This window comes from Haliotis cracherodii, unplaced genomic scaffold, assembly GCF_022045235.1.
Source record: "Haliotis cracherodii isolate W230 unplaced genomic scaffold, xgHalCrac1.p SCAF_20, whole genome shotgun sequence".
NCBI lineage: Eukaryota > Metazoa > Mollusca > Gastropoda > Lepetellida > Haliotidae > Haliotis > Haliotis cracherodii.
In genome coordinates this window covers 11904462-11930951 of record NW_027266276.1, presented here as the reverse complement: position 1 = coordinate 11930951, position 26490 = coordinate 11904462, and the positions used below count along the sequence as shown (strand labels likewise).

The following is a 26490-nucleotide window of genomic DNA, read 5'->3' as shown; positions in this document are numbered from 1 at the left end:
GTCTAACTTCCATGTCAGAAGGCGCAGGAGCAGATCCATGTCATGCTCTAGATCTCCATCAAGGCGGAGGTCATGTTCAAGGTCTAACTTCCATGTCAGAAGGCGGAGGAGCAGATCCATGTCATGCTCTAGATCTCCATCAAGGCGGAGGTCATGTTCAAGGTCTAACTTCCATGTCAGAAGGCGAAGGAGAGGATCAATGTTAGACAATAGATCCCCTATAAGACAAATTCCCTTTTCAAGATCTAATTCCCATACAAGACGAAGCAGATCAACATCAGACCATAGATCCCCTCCAAGGCGAAGATCAAATTCAGGATCTAACTCCCGTGCAAGACAAAACAGATCGATATCAGGCCATAGATCCCCTTCAAAGCGAAGATCATATTCAGGATCTAACTCACATGAAAGACAAAGCAGATCAACATCAGGCCATAGATACCATCCAGGGCGAAGATCAAATTCAGGATCTTACTCATATGAAAGACGAAGAAGCAGATCGATATCAGGCCTTAGATCCCCTCCAAGGCGAAGATCAAATTCAGGATCTTACTCATATGAAAGACGAAGCAGATCAACATCAGGCCATAGATCCCCTCCAAAGCGAAGATCATATTCAGGATCTAACTCACATGAAAGACAAAGCAGATCAACATCAGGCCATAGATACCATCCAGGGCGAAGATCAAATTCAGGATCTTACTCATATGAAAGACGAAGAAGCAGATCGATATCAGGCCTTAGATCCCCTCCAAGGCGAAGATCAAATTCAGGATCTTACTCATATGAAAGACGAAGCAGAACAGCATCAGGCCATAGATCCCCTCCAAGGCGAAGATCATATTCAGGATCTAACACACATGAAAGACGAAGAAGATCAACATCAGGCCATAGATCCCATCCAAGCCGAAGATCATATTCAGGATCTAACTCACATGAAAGACAAAGCAGACCAACATCAGGCCATAGATCCCCTCCAAGGCGAAGATCATATTCAGGATCTAACTCACATGAAAGACAAAGCAGATCAACATCAGGCCATAGATCCCCTCCAAGGCGAAGATCATATTCAGGATCAAACTCGCATGAAAGACAAAGAAGCAGATCAATATCAGGCCATAGATCCCCTCCAAGGCGAAGATCATATTCAGGATCAAACTCGCATGAAAGACAAAGAAGCAGATCAATATCAGGCAACAGGTCCCATCAAAGACAGAGATCAGTTTCAGAATCCCCTTCATCAGGAGGTACCAAGGTGACAGCTCAACACATTTATGTGAGAAGGTGGTCCAGGAAAAGGTCAGGATCAGGTTCAAAATCAAGTTCACCAGACTTTCTGGATGTGTCAGGACCAACGTCCCTGAAGAAGATTAAGGTCAGTGACAGTCCCACCTCTGGGTCAGATATGACTAAAACTTTAAACGTGAAACAGATTCTTGATGAGGGAAAACTATCTGAGATGAAAAGAAGGAAAAGAGCATCAGCTGACCTTCAGGAACTGAATCTTACAAGCAGTTTTGAACCTTCAGCAGGCAATATTTCACAGCCACAGACAGTTGGGATATCCCCGAGAACGTCACAAGAGAAAGACCAAAGAGATAACACTCATGTTTCAGAGAGAGGTTGTCAGTTGCCCAGCAGCCCATATGCAACCTCTAACCTTGATATTGTCTCGTTGGTCTCTTATGACTCAGAGTTGCCTACAAGAGTGTCTCCAGTAATGAAAACTACAGATATGCCTCGTGCTCCCACTTTATTCTCTTCAAACTATATGTCAGTGTCATTATCAGGTGAACATACTGCAGGACATGGACAGACAGGCTCTATAAGGATGAGATCAACGCCCCCACAAAGTCCGGCAAGATCGCTGACAACATCCAGAGCAGTGACCGCTGAAACAGCAACAAGGGGGAGAGAGCTAACTACAACCCGAGGCTCCAGATCCCGATCGGTACTAAATGGAAAAACTAGATCAGAGTCCAGAGAAAGATCTTGTTCAGGAGCCATGGCGCTGGTGCAATACTCCACGAGACAGAGATCACCCTCTAGAATAACGAGATTATATTCAAGACCTAAATCACATGCCAAGAGACAAAGATTGAACAGAAGAAGATCAATATCAGGCTCTAACTCATCTACAAGACGGAGATCATATTCAGGATCTAACTCACATAAGAGAAGAAGAAGAAGATCGATATCAGGCTCTAACTCATCTACAAGAAAGAGATCATATTCAGGATCTAACTCGCATGAGAGAAGAAGAAGATCGATATCAGGCTCTAACTCATCTACAAGACGGAGATCATATTCAGGGTCTAACTCACATGAGAGAAGAAGAAGAAGATCGATATCAGGCTCTAACTCATCTACAAGAAGATCATATTCAGGGTCTAACTCACATGAGAGAAGAAGAAGAAGATCGATATCAGGCTCTTACTCATCTACAAGACGGAGATCATATTCAGGATCTAACTCACATAAGAGAAGAAGAAGAAGATCGATATCAGGCTCTAACTCATCTACAAGACAGAGATCATATTCAGGATCTAACTCACATAAGAGAAGAAGAAGAAGATCGATATCAGGCTCTAACTCATCTACAAGAAGATCATATTCAGGGTCTAACTCACATGAGAGAAGAAGAAGAAGATCGATATCAGGCTCTAACTCATCTACAAGACGGAGATCATATTCAGGATCTAACTCACATGAGAGAAGAAGAAGAAGATCGATATCAGGCTCTAACTCATCTACAAGACGGAGATCATATCCAGGATCTAACTCACATAAGAGAAGAAGAAGAAGATCGATATCAGGCTCTAACTCATCTACAAGACGGAGATCATATTCAGGGTCTAACTCACATGAGAGAAGAAGAAGAAAAAGATCGATATCAGGCTCTAACTCATTTACAAGACAGAGATCATATTCAGGGTCTAACTCACATGAGAGAAGAAGAAGAAAAAGATCAATATCAGGCTCCAGTCAGGCTTCGGTGCAGGACACTAGTTCTCAGTCATCAGAACCTGTCGACCTGGAGTTGTTTCCCTTTGTCAAGGATGACGATATCAAGTACTTTGGACGTCTGCTTGTAAGTTCTCATACTTAAGATGTTATAACATGCTAAGCATGTTATGGCATACTCGACATATTATGACATACTAAACATGTTATAACATACAAAACATGTTATGACATACAAAACATGTCATTACCTACTAAACATGTTATGACCTACTAAACATGTTATGGCATACTAAACATGTTATGACATACTAAACATGTTATAACATACAAAACATGTTATGACATACTCAACATGTTATAACATACAAAACATGTCATTACATACTAAACATGTTATGACCTACTAAACATGTTATGGCATACTAAACATGTTATGACATACTAAACATGTTATAACATACAAAACATGTTATGACATACTCAACATGTTATAACATACAAAACATGTCATTACATACTAAACATGTTATGATCTACTAAACATGTTATGGCCTACTAAACATGTTATGGCATACTAAACATGTCATGACATACTAAACATGTTATAACATACAAAACATGTTATAACATACAAACATGTCATTACATACTAAACATGTTATGACCTACTAAACATGTTATGGCATACTAAACATGTTATAACATACTAAACATGTTATAATGCTCTAAACATGTATACTGTTCAGGGGCCTATTGACAGTAGTTATGTGGACAAATGATCACATACCATAATATCCAAACAAGGCTTTGAAATGTATACTGACAAACTGGAAAACTGTGTATGGTATTGATATTTTGAAGAAATCAGGAGTTACCTGAAACAGCATTAGCAGAATTATTTAAAAAAAAGTCTTCTCATTGGTTTCAAAATAGACTGGAACCAAGGAAGTTAAAATATAAAAAAAGCATTGTTTACCTAAAGAAAACTATCAATACTCAATATGAATGAAAACATCCGAGTAAATACTCAGTGGCTTACAAACGTTTTTGTTTTGGGGACCTGATTCAGGAAGTAAAAAATATTAAGAAGTCCAATATTTTTAAAATAAACTCATGCTCTACCAAGATAAAAAAATTCAGCCAAGAACTTTGTTCTCCAAATGTTAAATGTGGAAATACACTGAAAAACGTATAAACTTAAGCCACAGAATTTGTTTGTTTGTTTGTATTATGCCACATTAGCAATATTCAAGCTGTATGATGGCAGCCTGTAAACAATCAGGTTTGGGCCAGATAAACCAGTGATTGATATTAGGAACAAGTATGCACACTGTGTGGGTATGGTGAGTCCATGTACTGTGTCTGAGTGGGGCATCAGTGTAAGCTGTGGCATGGTATCTCAGTGGCCTAGCACCATAAAACTACCATTACATAGTCATATAAGTGCAATAATCTTGCACACAACGTTAAACCCACAGAACCTTACCTCAAATATTACTGAGTGAGTGAGGGAGTATGGTTTTATGCTGCTTTTAGCACCAGAATTGTACCCATGTTGGGAATCAAACCCGGGTCTTCGGCGTGGCGAGTGAACTCTTTAACAACAAGACTACATGACCACCCCAAATATTAAATATTACTAAGGAGTATCACTTATACATATGTATATATTTGTTTTTTCAGAGAAGTATCAATTTGTCAAGTCCTGGAATCTCCCAGACAGAGGTTGAAAAGAGACACCTGATAGGAATAGTGCTGAAAATCAAGAATGGACCACCTGCAACTGCACAGGTATTGGTGATAACTACCTAGGGCCCTTCTTAGACTTTGATTACAGAATTGTTTTCCAAACACTTTGGATGGTTGAAATATTAAGCTCACATGGCTGAAATGTGGCACATTGTCTGTTGTCCATTTGTCCTTCCAGTTGTCCATCTGTCCTTCCAGTTGTCCATCTGTCCTTCCAGTTGTCCATCTGTCCTTCCAGTTATCCATCTGTCCTTCCAGTTGTCCATCTGTCCTTCCAGTTATCCATCTGTCCTTCCAGTTGTCCATCTGTCCCTCCAGTTATCCATCTGTCCTTCCAGTTGTCCATCTGTCCTTCCAGTTATCCATCTGTCCTTCCAGTTGTCCATCTGTCCTTCCAGTTATCCATCTGTCCTTCCAGTTGTCCATCTGTCCTTCCAGTTATCCATCTGTCCTTCCAGTTGTCCATCTGTCCTTCCAGTTATCCATCTGTCCCTCCAGTTGTCCATCTGTCCTTCCAGTTATCCATCTGTCCTTCCAGTTATCCATCTGTCCTTCCAGTTGTCCATCTGTCCTTCCAGTTATCCATCTGTCCTTCCAGTTATCCATCTGTCCTTCCAGTTATCCATCTGTCCTTCCAGTTATCCATCTGTCCTTCCAGTTGTCCTGTCCTTCCAGTTATCCATCTGTCCTTCCAGTTGTCCATCTGTCCTTCCAGTTATCCATTTGTCCTTCCAGTTGTCCATCTGTCCTTCCAGTTGTCCATCTGTCCTTCCAGTTGTCCATCTGTCCTTCCAGTTGTCCATCTGTCCTTCCAGTTGTCCATCTGTCCTTCCAGTTATCCATCTGTCCTTCCAGTTATCCATCTGTCCTTCCAGTTGTCCATCTGTCCTTCCAGTTATCCATCTGTCCTTCCAGTTGTCCATCTGTCCCTCCAGTTATCCATCTGTCCTTCCAGTTGTCCATCTGTCCTTCCAGTTATCCATCTGTCCTTCCAGTTGTCCATCTGTCCTTCCAGTTATCCATCTGTCCTTCCAGTTGTCCATCTGTCCTTCCAGTTATCCATCTGTCCTTCCAGTTGTCCATCTGTCCTTCCAGTTATCCATCTGTCCCTCCAGTTGTCCATCTGTCCTTCCAGTTATCCATCTGTCCTTCCAGTTATCCATCTGTCCTTCCAGTTGTCCATCTGTCCTTCCAGTTATCCATCTGTCCTTCCAGTTATCCATCTGTCCTTCCAGTTATCCATCTGTCCTTCCAGTTATCCATCTGTCCTTCCAGTTGTCCTGTCCTTCCAGTTATCCATCTGTCCTTCCAGTTGTCCATCTGTCCTTCCAGTTATCCATTTGTCCTTCCAGTTGTCCATCTGTCCTTCCAGTTGTCCATCTGTCCTTCCAGTTGTCCATCTGTCCTTCCAGTTGTCCATCTGTCCTTCCAGTTGTCCATCTGTCCTTCCAGTTATCCATCTGTCCTTCCAGTTATCCATCTGTCCTTCCAGTTATCCATCTGTCCTTCCAGTTGTCCATCTGTCCTTCCAGTTGTCCATCTGTCCTTCCAGTTGTCCATCTGTCCTTCCAGTTATCCATCTGTCCCTCCAGTTGTCCATCTGTCCTTCCAGTTGTCCATCTGTCCTTCCAGTTGTCCTGTCCTTCCAGTTGTCCATCTGTCCTTCCAGTTGTCCATCTGTCCTTCCAGTTATCCATCTGTCCTTCCAGTTATCCATCTGTCCTTCCAGTTGTCCTGTCCTTCCAGTTATCCATCTGTCCTTCCAGTTGTCCATCTGTCCTTCCAGTTGTCCTGTCCTTCCAGTTATCCATCTGTCCTTCCAGTTATCCATCTGTCCTTCCAGTTATCCATCTGTCCTTCCAGTTGTCCATCTGTCCTTCCAGTTGTCCATCTGTCCTTCCAGTTGTCCATCTGTCCTTCCAGTTATCCATCTGTCCCTCCAGTTGTCCATCTGTCCTTCCAGTTGTCCATCTGTCCTTCCAGTTGTCCTGTCCTTCCAGTTGTCCATCTGTCCTTCCAGTTGTCCATCTGTCCTTCCAGTTGTCCTGTCCTTCCAGTTGTCCATCTGTCCTTCCAGTTGTCCATCTGTCCTTCCAGTTATCCATCTGTCCTTCCAGTTATCCATCTGTCCTTCCAGTTGTCCTGTCCTTCCAGTTATCCATCTGTCCTTCCAGTTGTCCATCTGTCCTTCCAGTTGTCCTGTCCTTCCAGTTATCCATCTGTCCTTCCAGTTGTCCATCTGTCCTTCCAGTTATCCATTTGTCCTTCCAGTTATCCATCTGTCCTTCCAGTTGTCCATCTGTCCTTCCAGTTATCCATCTGTCCTTCCAGTTATCCATCTGTCCTTCCAGTTGTCCTGTCCTTCCAGTTATCCATCTGTCCTTCCAGTTGTCCATCTGTCCTTCCAGTTATCCATTTGTCCTTCCAGTTGTCCATCTGTCCTTCCACTTGTCCATCTGTCCTTCCAGTTGTCCATCTGTCCTTCCAGTTATCCATCTGTCCTTCCAGTTGTCCATCTGTCCTTCCAGTTATCCATCTGTCCTTCCAGTTATCCATCTGTCCTTCCAGTTATCCATCTGTCCCTCCAGTTGTCCTGTCCTTCCAGTTGTCCATCTGTCCTTCCAGTTATCCATCTGTCCCTCCAGTTGTCCATCTGTCCTTCCAGTTGTCCATCTGTCCCTCCAGTTGTCCATCTGTCCTTCCAGTTGTCCATCTGTCCCTCCAGTTGTCCATCTGTCCTTCCAGTTATCCATCTGTCCTTCCAGTTATCCATCTGTCCTTCCAGTTGTCCATCTGTCCCTCCAGTTGTCCTGTCCTTCCAGTTGTACATCTGTCCTTCCAGTTGTCCTGTCCTTCCAGTTGTCCATCTGTCCTTCCAGTTGTCCATCTGTCCTTCCAGTTGTCCATCTGTCCCTCCAGTTGTCCTGTCCCTCCAGTTGTCCATCTGTCCTTCCAGTTATCCATCTGTCCCTCCAGTTGTCCTGTCCTTCCAGTTATCCATCTGTCCTTCCAGTTGTCCATCTGTCCTTCCAGTTGTCCATCTGTCCTTCCAGTTGTCCATCTGTCCTTCCAGTTGTCCATCTGTCCCTCCAGTTGTCCTGTCCCTCCAGTTGTCCATCTGTCCTTCCAGTTGTCCTGTCCCTCCAGTTGTCCTGTCCTTCCAGTTGTCCATCTGTCCTTCCAGTTGTCCATCTGTCCTTCCAGTTGTCCATCTGTCCCTCCAGTTGTCCTGTCCCTCCAGTTGTCCATCTGTCCTTCCAGTTATCCATCTGTCCCTCCAGTTGTCCTGTCCTTCCAGTTGTCCATCTGTCCTTCCAGTTGTCCATCTGTCCCTCCAGTTGTCCTGTCCCTCCAGTTGTCCATCTGTCCTTCCAGTTGTCCTGTCCCTCCAGTTGTCCATCTGTCCTTCCAGTTATCCATCTGTCCCTCCAGTTGTCCTGTCCTTCCAGTTGTCCATCTGTCCTTCCAGTTGTCCATCTGTCCCTCCAGTTGTCCTGTCCCTCCAGTTGTCCATCTGTCCTTCCAGTTATCCATCTGTCCCTCCAGTTGTCCTGTCCTTCCAGTTATCCATCTGTCCTTCCAGTTGTCCATCTGTCCTTCCAGTTGTCCATCTGTCCTTCCAGTTGTCCATCTGTCCTTCCAGTTGTCCATCTGTCCCTCCAGTTGTCCTGTCCCTCCAGTTGTCCATCTGTCCTTCCAGTTGTCCTGTCCCTCCAGTTGTCCATCTGTCCTTCCAGTTATCCATCTGTCCCTCCAGTTGTCCTGTCCTTCCAGTTGTCCTGTCCTTCCAGTTATCCATCTGTCCTTCCAGTTATCCATCTGTCCTTCCAGTTGTCCATCTGTCCTTCCAGTTGTCCATCTGTCCTTCCAGTTGTCCATCTGTCCTTCCAGTTGTCCATCTGTCCTTCCAGTTATCCTGTCCTTCCAGTTATCCATCTGTCCTTCCAGTTGTCCATCTGTCCTTCCAGTTGTCCTGTCCTTCCAGTTATCCATCTGTCCCTCCAGTTGTCCTGTCCTTCCAGTTGTCCTGTCCCTCCAGTTGTCCATCTGTCCTTCCAGTTATCCATCTGTCCCTCCAGTTGTCCTGTCCTTCCAGTTATCCATCTGTCCCTCCAGTTGTCCTGTCCTTCCAGTTGTCCTGTCCTTCCAGTTATCCATCTGTCCTTCCAGTTATCCATCTGTCCTTCCAGTTGTCCATCTGTCCTTCCAGTTGTCCATCTGTCCTTCCAGTTGTCCATCTGTCCTTCCAGTTGTCCATCTGTCCTTCCAGTTATCCTGTCCTTCCAGTTGTCCATCTGTCCTTCCAGTTGTCCATCTGTCCTTCCAGTTGTCCTGTCCTTCCAGTTATCCATCTGTCCTTCCAGTTGTCCATCTGTCCTTCCAGTTATCCATTTGTCCTTCCAGTTATCCATCTGTCCTTCCAGTTGTCCATCTGTCCTTCCAGTTATCCATCTGTCCTTCCAGTTATCCATCTGTCCTTCCAGTTGTCCTGTCCTTCCAGTTATCCATCTGTCCTTCCAGTTGTCCATCTGTCCTTCCAGTTATCCATTTGTCCTTCCAGTTGTCCATCTGTCCTTCCAGTTGTCCATCTGTCCTTCCAGTTGTCCATCTGTCCTTCCAGTTATCCATCTGTCCTTCCAGTTGTCCATCTGTCCTTCCAGTTATCCATCTGTCCTTCCAGTTATCCATCTGTCCTTCCAGTTATCCATCTGTCCTTCCAGTTGTCCATCTGTCCTTCCAGTTGTCCATCTGTCCTTCCAGTTGTCCATCTGTCCTTCCAGTTATCCATCTGTCCTTCCAGTTGTCCTGTCCCTCCAGTTATCCATCTGTCCCTCCAGTTGTCCTGTCCTTCCAGTTGTCCTGTCCTTCCAGTTGTCCATTTGTCCCTCCAGTTGTCCATCTGTCCTTCAAGTTCTCCATCTGTCCTTCCAGTTGTTCTGTCCCTCCAGTTGTCCATCTGTCCTTCCAGTTGTCCATCTGTCCTTCCAGTTGTCCATCTGTCCTTCCAGTTGTCCACCTGTCCTTCTAGTTATCCATCTGTCCTTCCAGTTATCCATGTGTCCTTCCAGTTGTCCATCTGTCCTTCAAGTTCTCCATCTGTCCTTCCAGTTGTCCACCTGTCCTTCCAGTTATCCATCTGTCCTTCCAGTTATCCATCTGTCCCTCCAGTTGTCCACCTGTCCTTCCAGTTATCCATCTGTCCTTCAAGTTCTCCATCTGTCCTTCCAGTTGTCCTGTCCTTCCAGTTGTCCTGTCCTTCCAGTTATCCATCTGTCCTTCCAGTTGTCCATCTGTCCTTCCAGTTGTCCATCTGTCCTTCCAGTTGTCCATCTGTCCTTCCAGTTGTCCACCTGTCCTTCTAGTTGTCCATCTGTCCTTCCAGTTGTCCATTTGTCCCTCCAGTTGTCCATCTGTCCTTCAAGTTCTCCATCTGTCCTTCCAGTTGTTCTGTCCTTCCAGTTGTCCATCTGTCCTTCCAGTTGTCCATCTGTCCTTCCAGTTATCCATCTGTCCTTCCAGTTGTCCATCTGTCCTTCCAGTTGTCCATCTGTCCTTCCAGTTATCCATCTGTCCTTCCAGTTATCCATCTGTCCTTCCAGTTGTCCATCTGTCCTTCCAGTTATCCATCTGTCCTTCCAGTTGTCCTGTCCTTCCAGTTGTCCATCTGTCCTTCCAGTTGTCCTGTCCTTCCAGTTGTCCATCTGTCCTTCCAGTTATCCATCTGTCCTTCAAGTTCTCCATCTGTCCTTCCAGTTGTCCACCTGTCCTTCCAGTTATCCATCTGTCCTTCAAGTTCTCCATCTGTCCTTCCAGTTGTCCTGTCCTTCCAGTTGTCCTGTCCTTCCAGTTATCCATCTGTCCTTCCAGTTGTCCATCTGTCCTTCCAGTTGTCCATCTGTCCTTCCAGTTGTCCATCTGTCCTTCCAGTTGTCCACCTGTCCTTCTAGTTGTCCATCTGTCCTTCCAGTTGTCCATTTGTCCCTCCAGTTGTCCATCTGTCCTTCAAGTTCTCCATCTGTCCTTCCAGTTGTTCTGTCCTTCCAGTTGTCCATCTGTCCTTCCAGTTGTCCATCTGTCCTTCCAGTTATCCATCTGTCCTTCCAGTTGTCCATCTGTCCTTCCAGTTGTCCATCTGTCCTTCCAGTTATCCATCTGTCCTTCCAGTTATCCATCTGTCCTTCCAGTTGTCCATCTGTCCTTCCAGTTATCCATCTGTCCTTCCAGTTGTCCTGTCCTTCCAGTTGTCCATCTGTCCTTCCAGTTGTCCTGTCCTTCCAGTTGTCCATCTGTCCTTCCAGTTGTCCATTTGTCCTTCCAGTTGTCCATCTGTCCTTCAAGTTGTCCTGTCCTTCCAGTTGTCCTGTCCTTCCAGTTGTCCATCTGTCCTTCCAGTTGTCCATTTGTCCTTCCAGTTATCCATCTGTCCTTCAAGTTGTCCTGTCCTTCCAGTTGTCCTGTCCTTCCAGTTGTCCATCTGTCCCTCCAGTTGTCCATCTGTCCTTCCAGTTGTCCATCTGTCCTTCCAGTTGTCCATCTGTCCTTCCAGTTGTCCAAAACACCTAGTTAAAAACTCTTAATTGTAACTCCTATTCTGTATGAGTTTGTTTCTGTGACTACACATGATGAGTAATGGGTGGTATGGCCGGGCCTGTCGTGGAAACCGATCTCAGCACTGAGTCTCTGGTTATTGTTGTACAATGTCACATCTTACCCTGGTATCTATCTAACAGACTCCATGTATACAACACATTTCTCACTGAACCAAAAGGACACATTCACTATGATTAAATTGACAGTTCATTCATTTCCAATTTTCACAAAGCAATTATAAGCAGAACAGTGTGCTTACAATCTGGACTTTGGACACTAGCCCGAAGCCACTTGTTTGTTTGGTCTGAGTAGTATGCTCACCTAGTAGTTGCTGGACCTGCAATTGACCAACAGTTGAAGTCTCCATTTGAGGTCAAGAAACATACATTTATTCTACTTTTTATCATAAAAAAAAGAGTATGAGTGACAAGAGAATGTCCTACTTGCAACATGCTGGCCGTAAAAGGCGACTATTTGCTTGTTGTAAGAGGCGACGAACAGGATCAGGTGGTCAGGCCTGTTGACTTGGTTTAAAGCATGTCATTGATCCCAATTGCGTGGATAGATGCTCAAGATATCAATCACTAGATTGTCTGGTCCAGACTCGATTATTTACAGACCGCCGTCACATAGCTGGAATACTGCCAAGTGCGGCATAAAACAAACAACCAACCAACCTACTCGCAACTCAGAGTTATGGAATAGCTGCCCCTTGTGAAATAATGTTGATAGCTAAAAAATACAAAGTGGAAATAAAGGACAAAAATACGCAATAATAGTCAAATGTTACGAATAAAGAATGAATGTTACAAATAAAGGCCATTGTTTACATACAATTAATGAATTCAAAATACAAAACAATACCAGTTCACAACTCGCAAACGAAAGACTTCATATGTGAAAAAAGAACAATGTCTTCTGAAGAACATCAGTGAAGAAGAAGGACACTAAACGGCTAAAGGACAACATTGACGTAAGACAAGTTCTATGGAGTGATCTAAGTGATCACTTGCTTGATAAAGGTGTTAGGATCTCATCGAAACATCGCACTAATTGTAATAAAGTAGTTGTTGATCCATAGAACTTGTCTTGCTTCATCACACCAACTTCTAAATGCCACTGAAAGAAGACAACATTGACAATAAAGAACGCCAGATGGCGCTTTGATTGTAAACATTCCGAGTGTAATTGGCTTGTTCCGCTATGTACATGATAAATGCATGCCAACGTGATCAATGTATTATGTCATTCCTTGTGAATGCGGCCATTCCTTGACCGAATGGCCATCCATAGAAAGTCTCTCCCCAAGGCTTTGTATTTACAACATTAATTCACTCAGGACAGATAATATGTAATTCCGGCCCTCGTAGCCCGTATGTTATTCTCTTGGTGTGTCAGCTGAATGTGGGCAAGCCCAGCATCTCCAAAGCAACACAGGTCATAGATATGTAACATTTGGATGAAATGGTAACTACAAGTTCGGTGCTTTCAAACCAAGAATCATAATCAGAGCAAATCTGATATTCACACCATCCATCATAAGATCCTGGCACAGCTAAGAGAAGTAACTCTGCAGAGAGATTCGTGTTGCTTTTGGCTGCTGGTATCCCTGAATTTGATGTTGGATTAATAGAAGGGCTGGGACGAGTCCAAATTTACTACCCGGGTCCCCGGATACCCGACCCCCTTTCACTATGTCCCTGCTGTTAGTCTCAAGAGTTAGGTACAAAATGTCCGATTGGGAATTGTTTTTAAAGATACACCTATAAAATGATCTGGTCATCCACACACTGAAGTTGACTGTGAAGGTTATCTTTATTCAAACATATGAAAGTCAGAAGGAATGGGTACATAGTCAGAAAGAAATGGGAACATTAGGGACTTGTGGTGTAACAATGGAGTTACATGCATAGTGAACTTTTGTCAGTAAACAGTAGATCACATGACTAACCACAGGTCAAGGTTGTCCTGTGGTCACTCAATACCCACCCGACCTAGTACCCAGCTTACCCGTCTCAGGCCAAACTGATATTTTTATTTCAAGCAATAACTTCTGTTTGCCACAGGAAGCAACAACAGAGTTACAGAAGATGGCCAAGACTGGCAGGTGCTGCGAATTGTTCAATCTTCTGTTGCCGATGATATTTCACACCCTGTGGCAGGACGAACGTGAAGAAACCATGCAGAAACTAATAGAATCTGTAGATGCTGTCATTTATAAAGCCGGAGGCAAAGCTCGTCCATACATCGACAAACTTCTCTTAGTTTTTCAAGCAGGTCTGTGTGGAACACGTCAGATGAAACTAATAGCTTGCAGGATGGTTTCTAAACTCACAAAGGTAAGACATTTGGGAAACATTGATTATACAACAGTTCAAATAATTAAGTACACACTAATGGTCAAATGTTACAAATGAAGAATGAATGTTACGAATAAAGGTCCTTGTCAACTCACTCTGATGTCATGGTCTGTTGCAGGTGTTCGGCACGAGGGAATTACTGTCAAATCTTACACCGGATCTAGACTCCCCTTCAGCCGTTGTCCCAAATACAAACAGTTACACCGTGGCCATCATTGCTGAGACTGCTGGACTTGGCGCTGTCCTGCCGTACGTCAAGGCATTGTGTGACAGTGAACAGCCTGCAATAAAAGAGGCCGGATTCTCCACCATTCAGACTATTGTCCATCTTCTGAAGAAGGGAGTTCAACCACACATCAAGCCACTGATGGAACATTTACAACCAGGTGAGATTGTGAGTGAGTGAGTTTGGTTTAACGCCGCTTTTAATAATATTCCAGTCATATCACGGCATGTCAGCTTAATGTTGGAGGAAAGCCCCAAGTGATGCAGGTCCAGACGTTTACCACTTTGGTGAAACCCACGAGCACGGGTATGGTGCTGACTAACCTAGAAACATAATCGGGGAGAACATGGATTCGAAACCCACAATCATAGGATTCTGGCGTGCCCAAGGGACAAAACTCTGCACAGCGAATTGAGGCGTCTTAGATGAGATTGTGATGTCATGATGTCAGTGAAATGAATGTTGTTTATCTCCACAAGCTTCAAATTCTTTGTATTGACGCCTCAATGGGCAAAATTAAAACCACATAATGCTAGGATTAAAATGAGGTCCTGAGTGACGTTGTATAAAGCGATCTTAGCGCTAAGGTGATGGCTGCTCCTGTACCTTAACATCAACTTACGACATATTTAGAAGTAACGTTAAGGTACTAAGTGATGATGTTTACTACATGAGGCCAGTGAAAAATGGGCTTCACACAAGTAAATCGGACAGACCCATGGCAAATAATAAACATAGGAAAATGCTTAATAAACAGAATGGCAAATAATTTTCTGTGTCTTTTCAGTGAAAAGTATTCTCCTGTTCGCAATTCCACACAGCATCATAGCATAAAGATGATCATAACACCCTTACTTTAATGTAGACTTATGGCAATGGTAGCACAAAGATGATGATAACGCCCTTACTTTAATGTAGACTTATGGCAATGGTAGCACAAAGATGATCATAACACCCTTACTTTAATGTAGACTTATGGCAATCGTAGCACAAAGATGATCATAACGCCCTTACTTTAATGAAGACTTATGGCAATGGTAGCACAAAGATGATGATAACGCCCTTACTTTAATGTAGACTTATGGCAATGGTAGCACAAAGATGATCATAACACCCTTACTTTAATGTAGACTTATGGCAATCGTAGCACAAAGATGATCATAACGCCCTTACTTTAATGAAGACTTATGGCAATGGTAGCACAAAGATGATGATAACGCCCTTACTTTAATGTAGACTTATGGCAATGGTAGCACAATTTTTTGCAATATGTTGAATTTTGACCATGTTTTGACTTGAATTCTCTCAAAATGCATTTTTGGCTCTGTGAACATCTCTGAAATATGAGGTATTTCTGAACTTTGGCATGAATGCTTCTCCTAGTGCTGACATACTTTATTCAGATCATTAGTATTTAAGTGGGGCTGTCTGGTAGCCTTGTGGTTAAAGCGTTCGCTCGTCACACCGAAGACCCGGGTTCGATTCCCAACATAGGTACAATGTGTGAAGGCCATTTCTGGTGTCCCCCGCTGTGATGTTGCTGGAATATTGCGGTGTAAAACCATACTCACTCACTCACTAAGTGTGTTCTAAGGGCTGAGATATACAAAGAAAAAATTGAATATCATTTCTTGCAGCATCTTTTGTTAAATTGTCACACATCAAGGTGACAAGATGCAGGCACTATTATGTATCCTTATTTTACATATATGTTGGCTTGCTTCTTTCCTCGAGTAGATCTACAGCACGCCAAGTTCTCTCTTCGGAGACACTGGGCAGAAGCTGTTGCATCTGTGGCGTCCATGGCAACCAAGGAGGATTACCCAGCATTCTCTGCCATATGGGAGCATCTGTTGGACAGGTATCATAACAACTCACAGGTGAGATTGTGTAGTATTTGTAAAGAAACAGGCTCCATCTTCCCATTAATTTTTGCTACCTGAATCTCATTTACCTTTCAATGTTTCTTTGTGAATCTTTGTATTCACGTCAGGTAAGTGTTGAACTGCTTTTTGCTGTTTAGGATTTTTTTGTAAGAATAAAATATATTTATCAAGGGTCAAGTTGGGACGGTATCCTATGTCTGTGGTTGACCAATACCCTGGACTGTGAGGTATAAGTGTCCTCAAAGCATCTGACATTTCTTGAACTGGTTGAACTCTCTGGACCACCCTCCATCATGTTACAGAGGGTTTACTGAAACCTACGTTATCAACACACCACAAAACTAAAATAATAGTTATAGCCTTTATTCCTGTAATACAATGTCACCGGAAAGTCTATAAACTATACATTATATAATCAAAAGAAATAGAAGAAAATGCACCAACAGGAAGTGACGTCAGCAGAAGAAACATATTTCTTCTGCTGATAATTAATATTTTGTGGTGTGTAGTGACTACTGGTACCAGGAGCTGTACAAGGGGGGAACTCCACCAGGGATTCCAGGGCAGAATAGCACCCCAGAACCTGATGCTTGTCTCCTGTGGGAGCTCCAGGGCAGAATAGCACCCAGTACCTGATGCTTGTCTCCCTGTGGGAGTTCCAGGGCAGAATAGCACCCAAGTACCTGATGCTTGTCTCCCTGTGGGAGATCCAGGGCAGAACAGGTCTCCAGAACCTGATGTTTGTCTCTCCGTGGGGATTCCAGGGCAGAACAGGTCTCCAGAACCTGATGCTTGTCTCCCTGTGGGAGTTCCAGGGCAGAACAGGTCTCCAGAACCTGATGTTTGTCTCTCCATGGGGATTCCAGGGCAGAACAGGTCTCCAGAACCTGAAGCTTGTCTCCCTGTGGGAGTTCCAGGGCAGAACAGGTCTCCAGAACCTGATGCTTGTCTCCCTGTGGGAGTTCCAGGGCAGAACAGGTCTCCAGAACCTGATGCTTGTCTCCCTGTGGGAGTTCCAGGGCAGAACAGGTCTCCAGAACCTGATGCTTGTCTCCCTGTGGGAGTTCCAGGGCAGAACAGGTCTCCAGAACCTGATGCTTGTCTCCCTGTGGGAGCTCCAGGGCAGAACAGGTCTCCAGAACCTGATGCTTATCTCCCTGTTGGGTTTCCAGGGCAGAAGAGGTCCTCAGTGCCCATGCTAGTCTCTTTGTTGGGATTCCAGGGTAGAACTGGTCCTAAGTACCCATGCAGATACCCAGTATCACATGATTGTCTCTCTGTGGGGATTCAGGGGCAAAATATGTCCCTCGTACTCATGGTTGTAAAAAAAGGTTGACGACTGAATTTGGATGAAGTGGAGGGGCAGTAGGGTAGTCCAGTGGTTAAAGTTTTTGCTTGTCATGATAAACACTCAGGTTTAAATCCCTAGCGAATACAATGTGTAAAGACCATGTCTGGTGTCCGTCGCCATGATATTGCTGCAATGTTACTTAATGCGACATAAAAACTTAGTCACTCACTGCAGTGAGCTGGCTGAATTGAGGTCATCGTTGGCTGGAGTATTGATGGCTGCCATTCATTGCAGGTCCTGACTGTGTTTGAGCAATCAGCAACATTCAACATCATTTTCTTGAAGCCAAGTCTCACCAAAGAAGAACACGACATTATCTGTGATGTGTTCACCAAGTCCTGTGAGAGCCCCGATGAACGCATGAGGACTAACTCTGCAAAGGTGTGTAGCTTCATAAGTAACCATGGTAACCATAGTCAGAGATGCCAACCATTGTGATTTTGACATAATAGTTACGTAGTAGCCATAAGATTTCCAAGTCCTGTGATGGTATTCGAACCACGGACCTTTTGATCAGAGGTCGGATGCCTTGTCAACATGACCAAAGATTTTAACCCCGCCAGGAAGCTGACAAGGTAAGGATTTCATCTGTGGGATGACTCCACGTCCTGCTGCAGTTACACTATTACTCTTGTCATCTCAAAAATTACAGCTTTTTCTGATGTTCTTATGAATGATTCACATGTATAAAATATGATGGAGAGCAAATTATTTATGCAGCAGTGCCATGAAGCATTCTAAAGCTAGCCAATGCTGATCAATCAGAGACATGCTTTCAATTAGTATAGACTAAAAATATCCATTATCTGATAATATAGTTACTCTATAGCTTTAACTGGGGTTGGCACTCTGCTTAGGGATCAGGTCCTTAGAAGGGCTCTGACAGGTACTCGAGTAATCAAGAGTAGATTTTGATGGACTTTAGTTGTTTGTCAAGGACTCAGGTACCCGATCAGGGGAGATAACTCACATTTTTACTTCTCTAACGCGCATGCTGCAGATATGGAAGAGAAGCATGATAGTGTCTGGGTTCATTTTGAGCCTAAAATAACACTATCAAGCTTTTCCTCACAACAAATTATGATTTTTGTCATTTGATCACGAAATAAACCACATGCATAAAATATCATGGTGAGCAATTGTTTCTGCACTCGTGACATGAAGCATTGTACAGGGAGATTATGCTGGCCATGCTTTCACTCCACATAGGTTTGACATATCCATTATTCAATGATACAAGGTCTCTGAATGTTGATAGTTCAAGAAACCTCAAGTTATGTTTTCTGAAGAGCTTTGTTGGTGCAGACAGGGAACTATTTGAGTTGGCATCTATGCTTGGGGATCAGGTCCCGACTTTGGCTCAGATGGGTCTACTAGAGTAAACAAGTGTAGATGGTTTAGATGGACTGAGTCGTTTGTCAAGGACTCAGAACCCGATCAGGGGAGATAACTCCCATCTTCACTTCTCTAACACACATTTCGACTGAGATAATGCTATGAAAACACACAATATGTCGATACCATGTCGATTCCATCGTTGAAGTTTGGTCCTCACATCTGGGTTCTGGGGTTTGTTCTGTAAAGCGATCATAGCAGAAAGGGAATTGTAACTACCATACTTTAACATAGACTTCTGACTGTCATGGCGCTACAATCATTTTGTGGAAGGGTCCTTGGTTAAAGTCCATTTTCTGCCCATCAGGATGGTTTCAGCAATCGTAGCGCAAAGGTGATTGTAACTCCCATACTTTAACATAGACTTATGACTGTCGAAACGCAACTTTCGCTTTGTTGAACAGGGCCTTTGTCTGGTTTTCTGACATGGGTACTCCATTTTCCCCCATCGTAACCAAGTGGCGTGGGACGTTGCTCTTTTAGTCACTGGTTTGCCTGGTGAACACATGATTATTTTCCTCCCATGAAGATCTGGGTTAGAATTGAATCTTGAGCAACCCATGCTTGTAAGAGGCGATGAACAGGATCAAACTCATTGACTTGGTTGATACATGTCATCGTATCCCAATTGCATAGATCAATGTTCATGTTGTCGATCACTGGATTGTCTAGTCCAGACTAGGTTATTTACAGACTGCCGTCATATAGCTGGAACATTGCTGAGTGTGGTGTAAACAACAAACAAACCTGATTATTTTTTGGCTGCTGTGATGCAGCTGTAATACTGCTTAAATCATCAGCAAACAAGAACAAACAAAATCTTAATGAATGATGGACAGTTTCACAAATTGTAAAAAAAATGACTGAATTATCATAGTGGAGCACAAAATAGATTGGGAGATGAGATTTGTTGGCTTAGTTGATTGCATGTCATAATACCCCAAACTGTAGGACTTCCTCCTAATCGCAGAAAACCCGGGTTCGATTTCCGACATGGGTACAATGTGTTAAGCCCATTTCTGGTGTCCCCTGCCATGATATTGCTGGAATATTGCTAAAAGCGGCGTAAAACCATACTCACTCACTTCCTCCTAACATCAGTCACTGGTTTGTCTGGCCCAGGCCTATTTTTACAGGCCCCCGCATTAAAGCTGGAATAATGCTGACCTGTAGCATTTAACAACATTTACCCGTTCCCTCATCTTCTCCATGTTGGAGTTGACAGCCTCCGTGGTTTAGTGATAGAGCGTTTGCCCGGAGAGCGGAAGGTCTGGGGTTCGATCCCCGGCCACGTCTTACCAAAAGATGTTAAAACATGGTACTTGTTGTTAACCTGTCTGGCGATCGGCATTAAGGGGCTAAAACAAGGACTGGTCTGCTCGGAGTCAGTACACTGTGTCTGAGTGGGGAAATCATGTTAAACTGCGGCATGGTATCTCAGTGTGCTAGCAATATAAATCGGCATCAGTCCGGTCTAGTACAAGCCGCCACACACACACACATATACACGTGCATGCATGTCACTAGATAAGTGCAATAGTCTTGGATGGGACGTTAAACCCCATTTCACCTCACCTCACCATGTACAAGTAAACATGTTAGAGATGTTCCCTCTCACTTGTGGCTGGTCTTTCAGATGCTGTGCAAACTAAGTCTCAGCATGCTTGTTGCGGATGATGTCTTTGACGAGAAGTTCCTCCGTCCTTTCCTGCAGCAGTCACTCCTGCCTAGTACAACCATGACGTCACATGACCAGGTATGTATATCGACATGACGTCACATGACCAGGTGTGTGTATCAACATGATGTCACATGACCAGGTATGTGTATCAACATGACGTCACATGACCTGGTGTGTGTATCAACATAAGGTCACATGCCCAGGTATGTGTATCAACATAAGGTCACATGCCCAGGTATGTGTATCAACATGAGGTCACATGACCAGGTGTGTGTATCAACATAAGGTCACATGACCAGGTGTGTGTATCAACATAAGGTCACATGCCCAGGTATGTGTATCAAGATGAGGTCACATGATCAGGTGTGTGTATCAACATAAGGTCACATGACCAGGTGTGTGTATCAACATAAGGTCACATGCCCAGGTATGTGTATCAACATGAGGTCACATGCCCAGGTATGTGTATCAACATGACGTCACATGACCAGGTGTGTGTATCAACATGACGTCACATGACCAGGTGTGTGTATCAACATGACGTCACATGACCAGGTGTGTGTATCAATATGACGTCACATGATCAGGTGTGTGTATCAACATGACATAACCAGGTACCGTATTCGACACAATAAGCGCCCCGCCCAAATAAGCGCCCACAGCGATATTGAATAATATATTGGCTAGTGAACAATTACAATTAGCACCCCTTCTGATTGATTAATGTACACAAGACTCATTTATTCATGTATAATACGCACTCGTGTATGTAAATTCTGAAAAAATATATCTGTCTTGTATAATATGCACAGATTTTTCATGCTGTCAGCATAAACCATGAAATTTTCAATCTTTCAACTCTGTTTTTCTCAGCAAAATTATATTTGAATAAGAGCCCCCTATTTCTAATTTTGAGAGCGCCCTGGGCGCTTATTACACCAAATATGGTATGTGTATCAAATGACATCACATGTGCATGTATCACCTATCATTTCTTTCAGTTCTGTAAGATTTGCGTGAGATCAGCCAGGAGACTTAGTGCTGGGAAGGTGTGCACATACATTGTTGATGGCCTCTTCAAACAAGATGGCTTCCTTCCAGTAACTGATGCTCTCGCCGCCATCTTGCAGAAACATGGACTGAGTCAGATCACATATCACACCGAGAGAAGGATTATTTTGGGATTAATGTGTGCTGTGAGAGTCCAGACATTTCAGGTAAACAATGAACAGTTAAACAATAATGATTTTATATCACCTTGCCTGGAGTTATGTGTCAAATAGGTGCTAAACTAAATTCATCGAAATAGAGAATGCTGTTGAGTGTGGCTGTAGGCATGGATTTGATAAAATGTACATTCCTTTGTAGGGCTGAGACAAGTCCAGATATATTGCTGGGGTAACCCCGTCACCCGACCCTACCCAGGTACCTACCCGCCGTAGGTCTCAAGAGTTGGGTACAAAATGGGTGATTGGGAATCGTTTTACCATAGCCCTGGCCAAGGCTATTTAGATACACATATAAAAAGATCTGGTCATGCATACTGAAGCTTTATTTTTACTCAAACATATAAAAGTCAGAAGGAATGCATGTGCAATTCAGAAAGAAATGTGAACGTTACAACTTGTTATTTACCTATGGAGTTTTATTGTTATTGTCATTAAATAGTATATCACAGTGACTAACCGCGGGCCCAGGTAGTCCAGTGGGTACCCTGGTAACTCAGTACCCACCTTCCCGAGCTACCCGAGCTACATACCTTCCCGAGCTACCCGAGCTACCCACCTTCCCATGCTACCCGAGGTACCAACCTTCCCGAGCTACCCACCTTCCCGAGCTACCCACCTACCCGAGCTACCCACCTTCCCGAGCTACCCACCTTCCCGAGCTACCCACCTTCCCATGCTACCCGAGCTACCCACCTTCCCATGCTACCCGAGCTACCCACCTTCCCGAGCTACCCGAGCTACCCACCTTCCCATGCTACCCGAGCTACCCACCTTCCCATGCTACCCGAGCTACCCACCTTCCCGAGCTACCCATCTACCCGAGCTACCCACCTTCCCGAGCTACCCATCTACCCGAGCTACCCACCTTCCCGAGCTACCCACCTTCCCATGCTACCTGAGCTACCCATCTTCCCGAGCTACCCACCTTACTGAGCTACCCACCTTCCCATGCTACCCGTGCTACCCACCTTCCCGAGCTACCCGAGCTTCCTGAGCTACCAGAGCTACCAACCTTCCCGAGCTACCCACCTTCATGAGCTACCCGAGGTACCCACCTTCCTGAGCTACCCACCTTCCTGCGCTACCCGAGCTACCCACCTTACTGAGCTACCCACCTTCCCGAGCTACCCGAGCTACCCAAGCTACCCACCTGACCGAGCTACCCACCTTCCCGAGCTACCCACCTTCCCGAGCTACCCGAGCTACCCAAGCTACCCACCTTCCTGAGCTACCCACCTTCCCGAGCTACCCACCTTCCTGAGCTACCCGAGCTACCCACCTTCCTGAGCTACCCGAGCTACCCACCTTACCGAGCTACCCACCTTCCCGAGCTACCCACCTTCCTGAGCTACCCACCTTCCCAAGCTACCCACCTGACCGAGCTACCCACCTTCCCGAGCTACCCACCTTCCCAAGCTACCCACCTTCCCAAGCTACCCACCTGACCGAGCTACCCACCTTCCTGAGCTACCCACCTTCCCAAGCTACCCACCTGACCGAGCTACCCACCTTCCCGAGCTACCCGAACTATCCACCTTCCCGAGCTACCAGAGCTACTCACCTTACCGAGCTACCCACCTTCCCGAGCTACCCGAGCTACCCGAACTACCCGAGCTACCCACCTTCCTGAGCTACCCGAGCTACCCACCTTACTGAGCTACCCACCTTCCCGAGCTACCCGAGCTACCCACCTTACTGAGCTACCCACCTTCCTGAGCTTATCATCCAAAACTGGCTCCCACCGGAGATATCACTTGGGTGAGATCAAGTGATATCTACATTGAAATTGCATCACAATGCTTTGCAGACCATTGAAACTGTAAAAGTTGGAAGAATGATGTTGGATGATAAATAAAATCTCACCCTTGTGTCTTTTGATATCAAATATGTCAACACTCGTTGTTAAAAGTGGAAAAATTCCTTGGCAAGCCTTGATATTGATATATGCAGTAGGACAAGTGTTTCTTCACTTCTTTCTCGCCCTGCACATGCTGCCACTACAAGCGGACAAGCGGCTTTTCCAAGCCCTGTGCGACGGTCACGTGCTAACATTGTCTACTGTTCAAATACGGTCCCACACAGCTCCCATGACCGAAAGCTATGTACACACAATGCCATTTAGAATGTGGTCAAATGTAACAAATGTTATATCTGAGATAACAGTGTGAGTTCGAATCCCGGATGGGACTCAACCCAAAAAAGTACTAGATCTGGGAAAATGTTATCCCAGACATATCATTTATCACGAGACGTGTACTACCAGACCAAGAAACTGTCATTGTGGGATGTCAATGAAATGTGACTGCTGGGGAGCCAAGTCTATGCCCACTATTCATGTTATTTAGTTTTCATGCATCAAGTGTGAATCATGCTTTTCTCCTCAGAGTGACGATGCGATAGTGACCTCCATTGAGAAGATAATGAAGCTGCTGAGGAGAAGACTCTGTTTCCATAAACAGGACATCCAACAGATGCTGGCTTCGGCCACGGCCACATCTTCACCAGCAGCCCAGCGGAGTCCCCTGAATCAGCTCCTGATGAACCTCCAGGGCCTCTGCAGCCAGGACCAGATGACCTCGGAGCTTGTGTTGGACGGATGTGTGCGAAGCATGACAGAGTGTTTGTGACGTCCTTGCGATTGACGAACCCAACGTATGTGATCAGCACTGCGGTGTTAAAACTGTACAGGCAATGTTAAATCTGGGAACCTACTCCAAATGTGTGATTGATTTCATTGATGCTGTGTTAAATCTGGGAACCTGCTCCAAAAATGTGATTGATATCATTCATGCCGTGTTAAATCTGGGAACCTGCTCCAAATGTGTGATTGATATCATTGATGCTGTGTTAAATCTGGGAACCTGCTCCAAGTGTGAGATTGATATCACTGATGCTGTGTTAAATCTGGGAACCTGCTCCAAATGTGTGATTGATATCATTGATGCTGTGTTAAATCCGGGAAACTGCTCCAAATGTGAGATTGATATCATTGATGCTGTGTTAAATCTGGGAACCTGCTCCAAATGTGTGATTGATATCATTGATGCTGTGTTAAATCTGGGAACCTGCTGCAAATGTGTGATTGATATCATTGATGCTGTGTTAAATCTGGGAACCTGCTCCAAATGTGAGATTGATATCATTGATGCTGTATTAAATCTGGGAAGCTGCTCCAAATGTGTGATTGATATCATTGATGCTGTGTTAAATCTGGGAACCTGCTCCAAATGTGTGATTGATATCATTGATGCTGTGTTAAATCTGGGAACCTGCTCCAAATGTGAGATTGATACCATTGATGCTGTGTTAAATCTGAGAACCTGCTCCAAATGTGTGATTGATATCATTGATGCTGTGTTAAATCTGGGAAGCTGCTGTTAAATCTGACAACCTGCTCCAAATGTGTGATCGATTTCATTAATGCTCTGTTAAATCTTGGAACCTGCTGTTAAATCTGGGAACCTGCTCCAAATGTGTGATTGATATCATTGATGCTGTGTTACATCTGGGAACCTGCTCCAAATGTGTGATTGATTTCATTGATGCTGTGTTAAATCCGGGAAGCTGCTCGAAATGTGTGATTGATATCATGGGAAGCTGCTCGAAATGTGTGATTGATATCATTGATGCTGTGTTAAATCTGGGAACCTGCCCCAAATGTGTGATTGATATCATTGATGCTGTGTTAAATCTGGGAACCTGCTCCAAATGTGTGATTGATATCATTGATGCTGTGTTAAATCTGGGAACCTGCCCCAAATGTGTGATTGATATCATTGATGCTGTGTTAAATCTGGTAGCCTGCTCCAAATGTTTGATTGATATCATTGATGCTGTGTTAAATCTGGGAACCTGCTCCAAATGTGAGATTGATATCATTGATGCTGTATTAAATCTGGGAACCTGCTCCAAATGTGTGATTGATATCATTGATGCTGTGTTAAATCTGGGAACCTGCTCCAAATGTGTGATTGATATCATTGATGCTGTGTTAAATCTGGGAACCTGCTCCAAATGTGAGATTGATACCATTGATGCTGTGTTAAATCTGGGAACCTGCTCCAAATGTGTGATTGATATCATTGATGCAGTGTTAAATCTGGGAACCAGCTGTTAAATCTGACAACCTGCTCCAAATGTCTGATCGATATCATTAATGCTCTGTTAAATCTTTGAACCTGCTGTTAAATCTGGGAACCTGCTCCAAATGTGAGATTGATATCATTGATGCTGTATTAAATCTGGTAACCTGCTCCAAATGTGTGATTGATATCATTGATGCTGTGTTAAATCTTGGAACCTGCTGTTAAATCTTGGAACCTGCTCCAAATGTGTGATTGATATCATTGATGCTGTGTTAAATCTGGGAACCTGCTCCAAATGTGTGATTGATTTCATTGATGCTGTGTTAAATCCGGGAAGCTGCTCGAAATGTGTGATTGATATCATTGATGCTGTGTTAAATCTGGGAACCTGCCCCAAATGTGTGATTGATATCATTGATGCTGTGTTATATCTGGGAACCTGCTCCAAATGTGTGATTGATATCATTGATGCTGTGTTAAATCTGGGAACCTGCTCCAAATGTGTGATTGATATCATTGATGCTGTGTTATATCTGTGAACCTGCTCCAAATGTGTGATTGATATCATTGATGCTGTGTTAAATCTGGGAACCTGCTCCAAGTGTGAGATTGATATCATTGATGCTGTGTTAAATCTGAGAATCTGCTCCAAATGTGTGATTGATATCATTGATGCTATGTTAAATCTGGTAGCTTGCTCCTAAAGTGTGATTGATATCATTGATGCTGTGTTAAATCTGGTAGCCTGCTCCAAATTTTTGATTGATATCATTGATGCTATGTTAAATCTGGGTACCTGCTCCAAATGTGTGATTGATATCATTGATGCTGTGTTAAATCTGGGAACCTGCTCCAAATGTGAGATTGATATCATTGATGCTGTATTAAATCTGGGAACCTGCTCCAAATGTGTGATTGATATCATTGATGCTGTGTTAAATCTGGGAACCTGCTCCAAATGTGTGATTGA

At 44.1% G+C, this 26490-nt stretch overlaps 1 protein-coding gene across 1 annotated transcript in view; it reads left to right on the top strand.

Annotated features, from left to right (window-relative positions):
* Positions 1-26045, top strand: part of LOC139470321 (serine/arginine repetitive matrix protein 2-like) — a 28765-nt gene extending 2720 nt beyond the window's left edge. The window contains exons 3-11 of the mRNA XM_071252692.1: positions 22-3091; positions 4651-4758; positions 13374-13646; positions 13786-14053; positions 15631-15773; positions 17365-17511; positions 20162-20281; positions 21208-21423; positions 23820-26045. Coding sequence (XP_071108793.1) covers positions 22-3091; positions 4651-4758; positions 13374-13646; positions 13786-14053; positions 15631-15773; positions 17365-17511; positions 20162-20281; positions 21208-21423; positions 23820-24062 — 4588 coding nt within the window. The 3' untranslated portion in view covers positions 24063-26045. The remainder of the gene's footprint in view (positions 1-21; positions 3092-4650; positions 4759-13373; positions 13647-13785; positions 14054-15630; positions 15774-17364; positions 17512-20161; positions 20282-21207; positions 21424-23819) is intronic.
* The last annotated feature ends 445 nt before the right edge of the window (positions 26046-26490 follow it).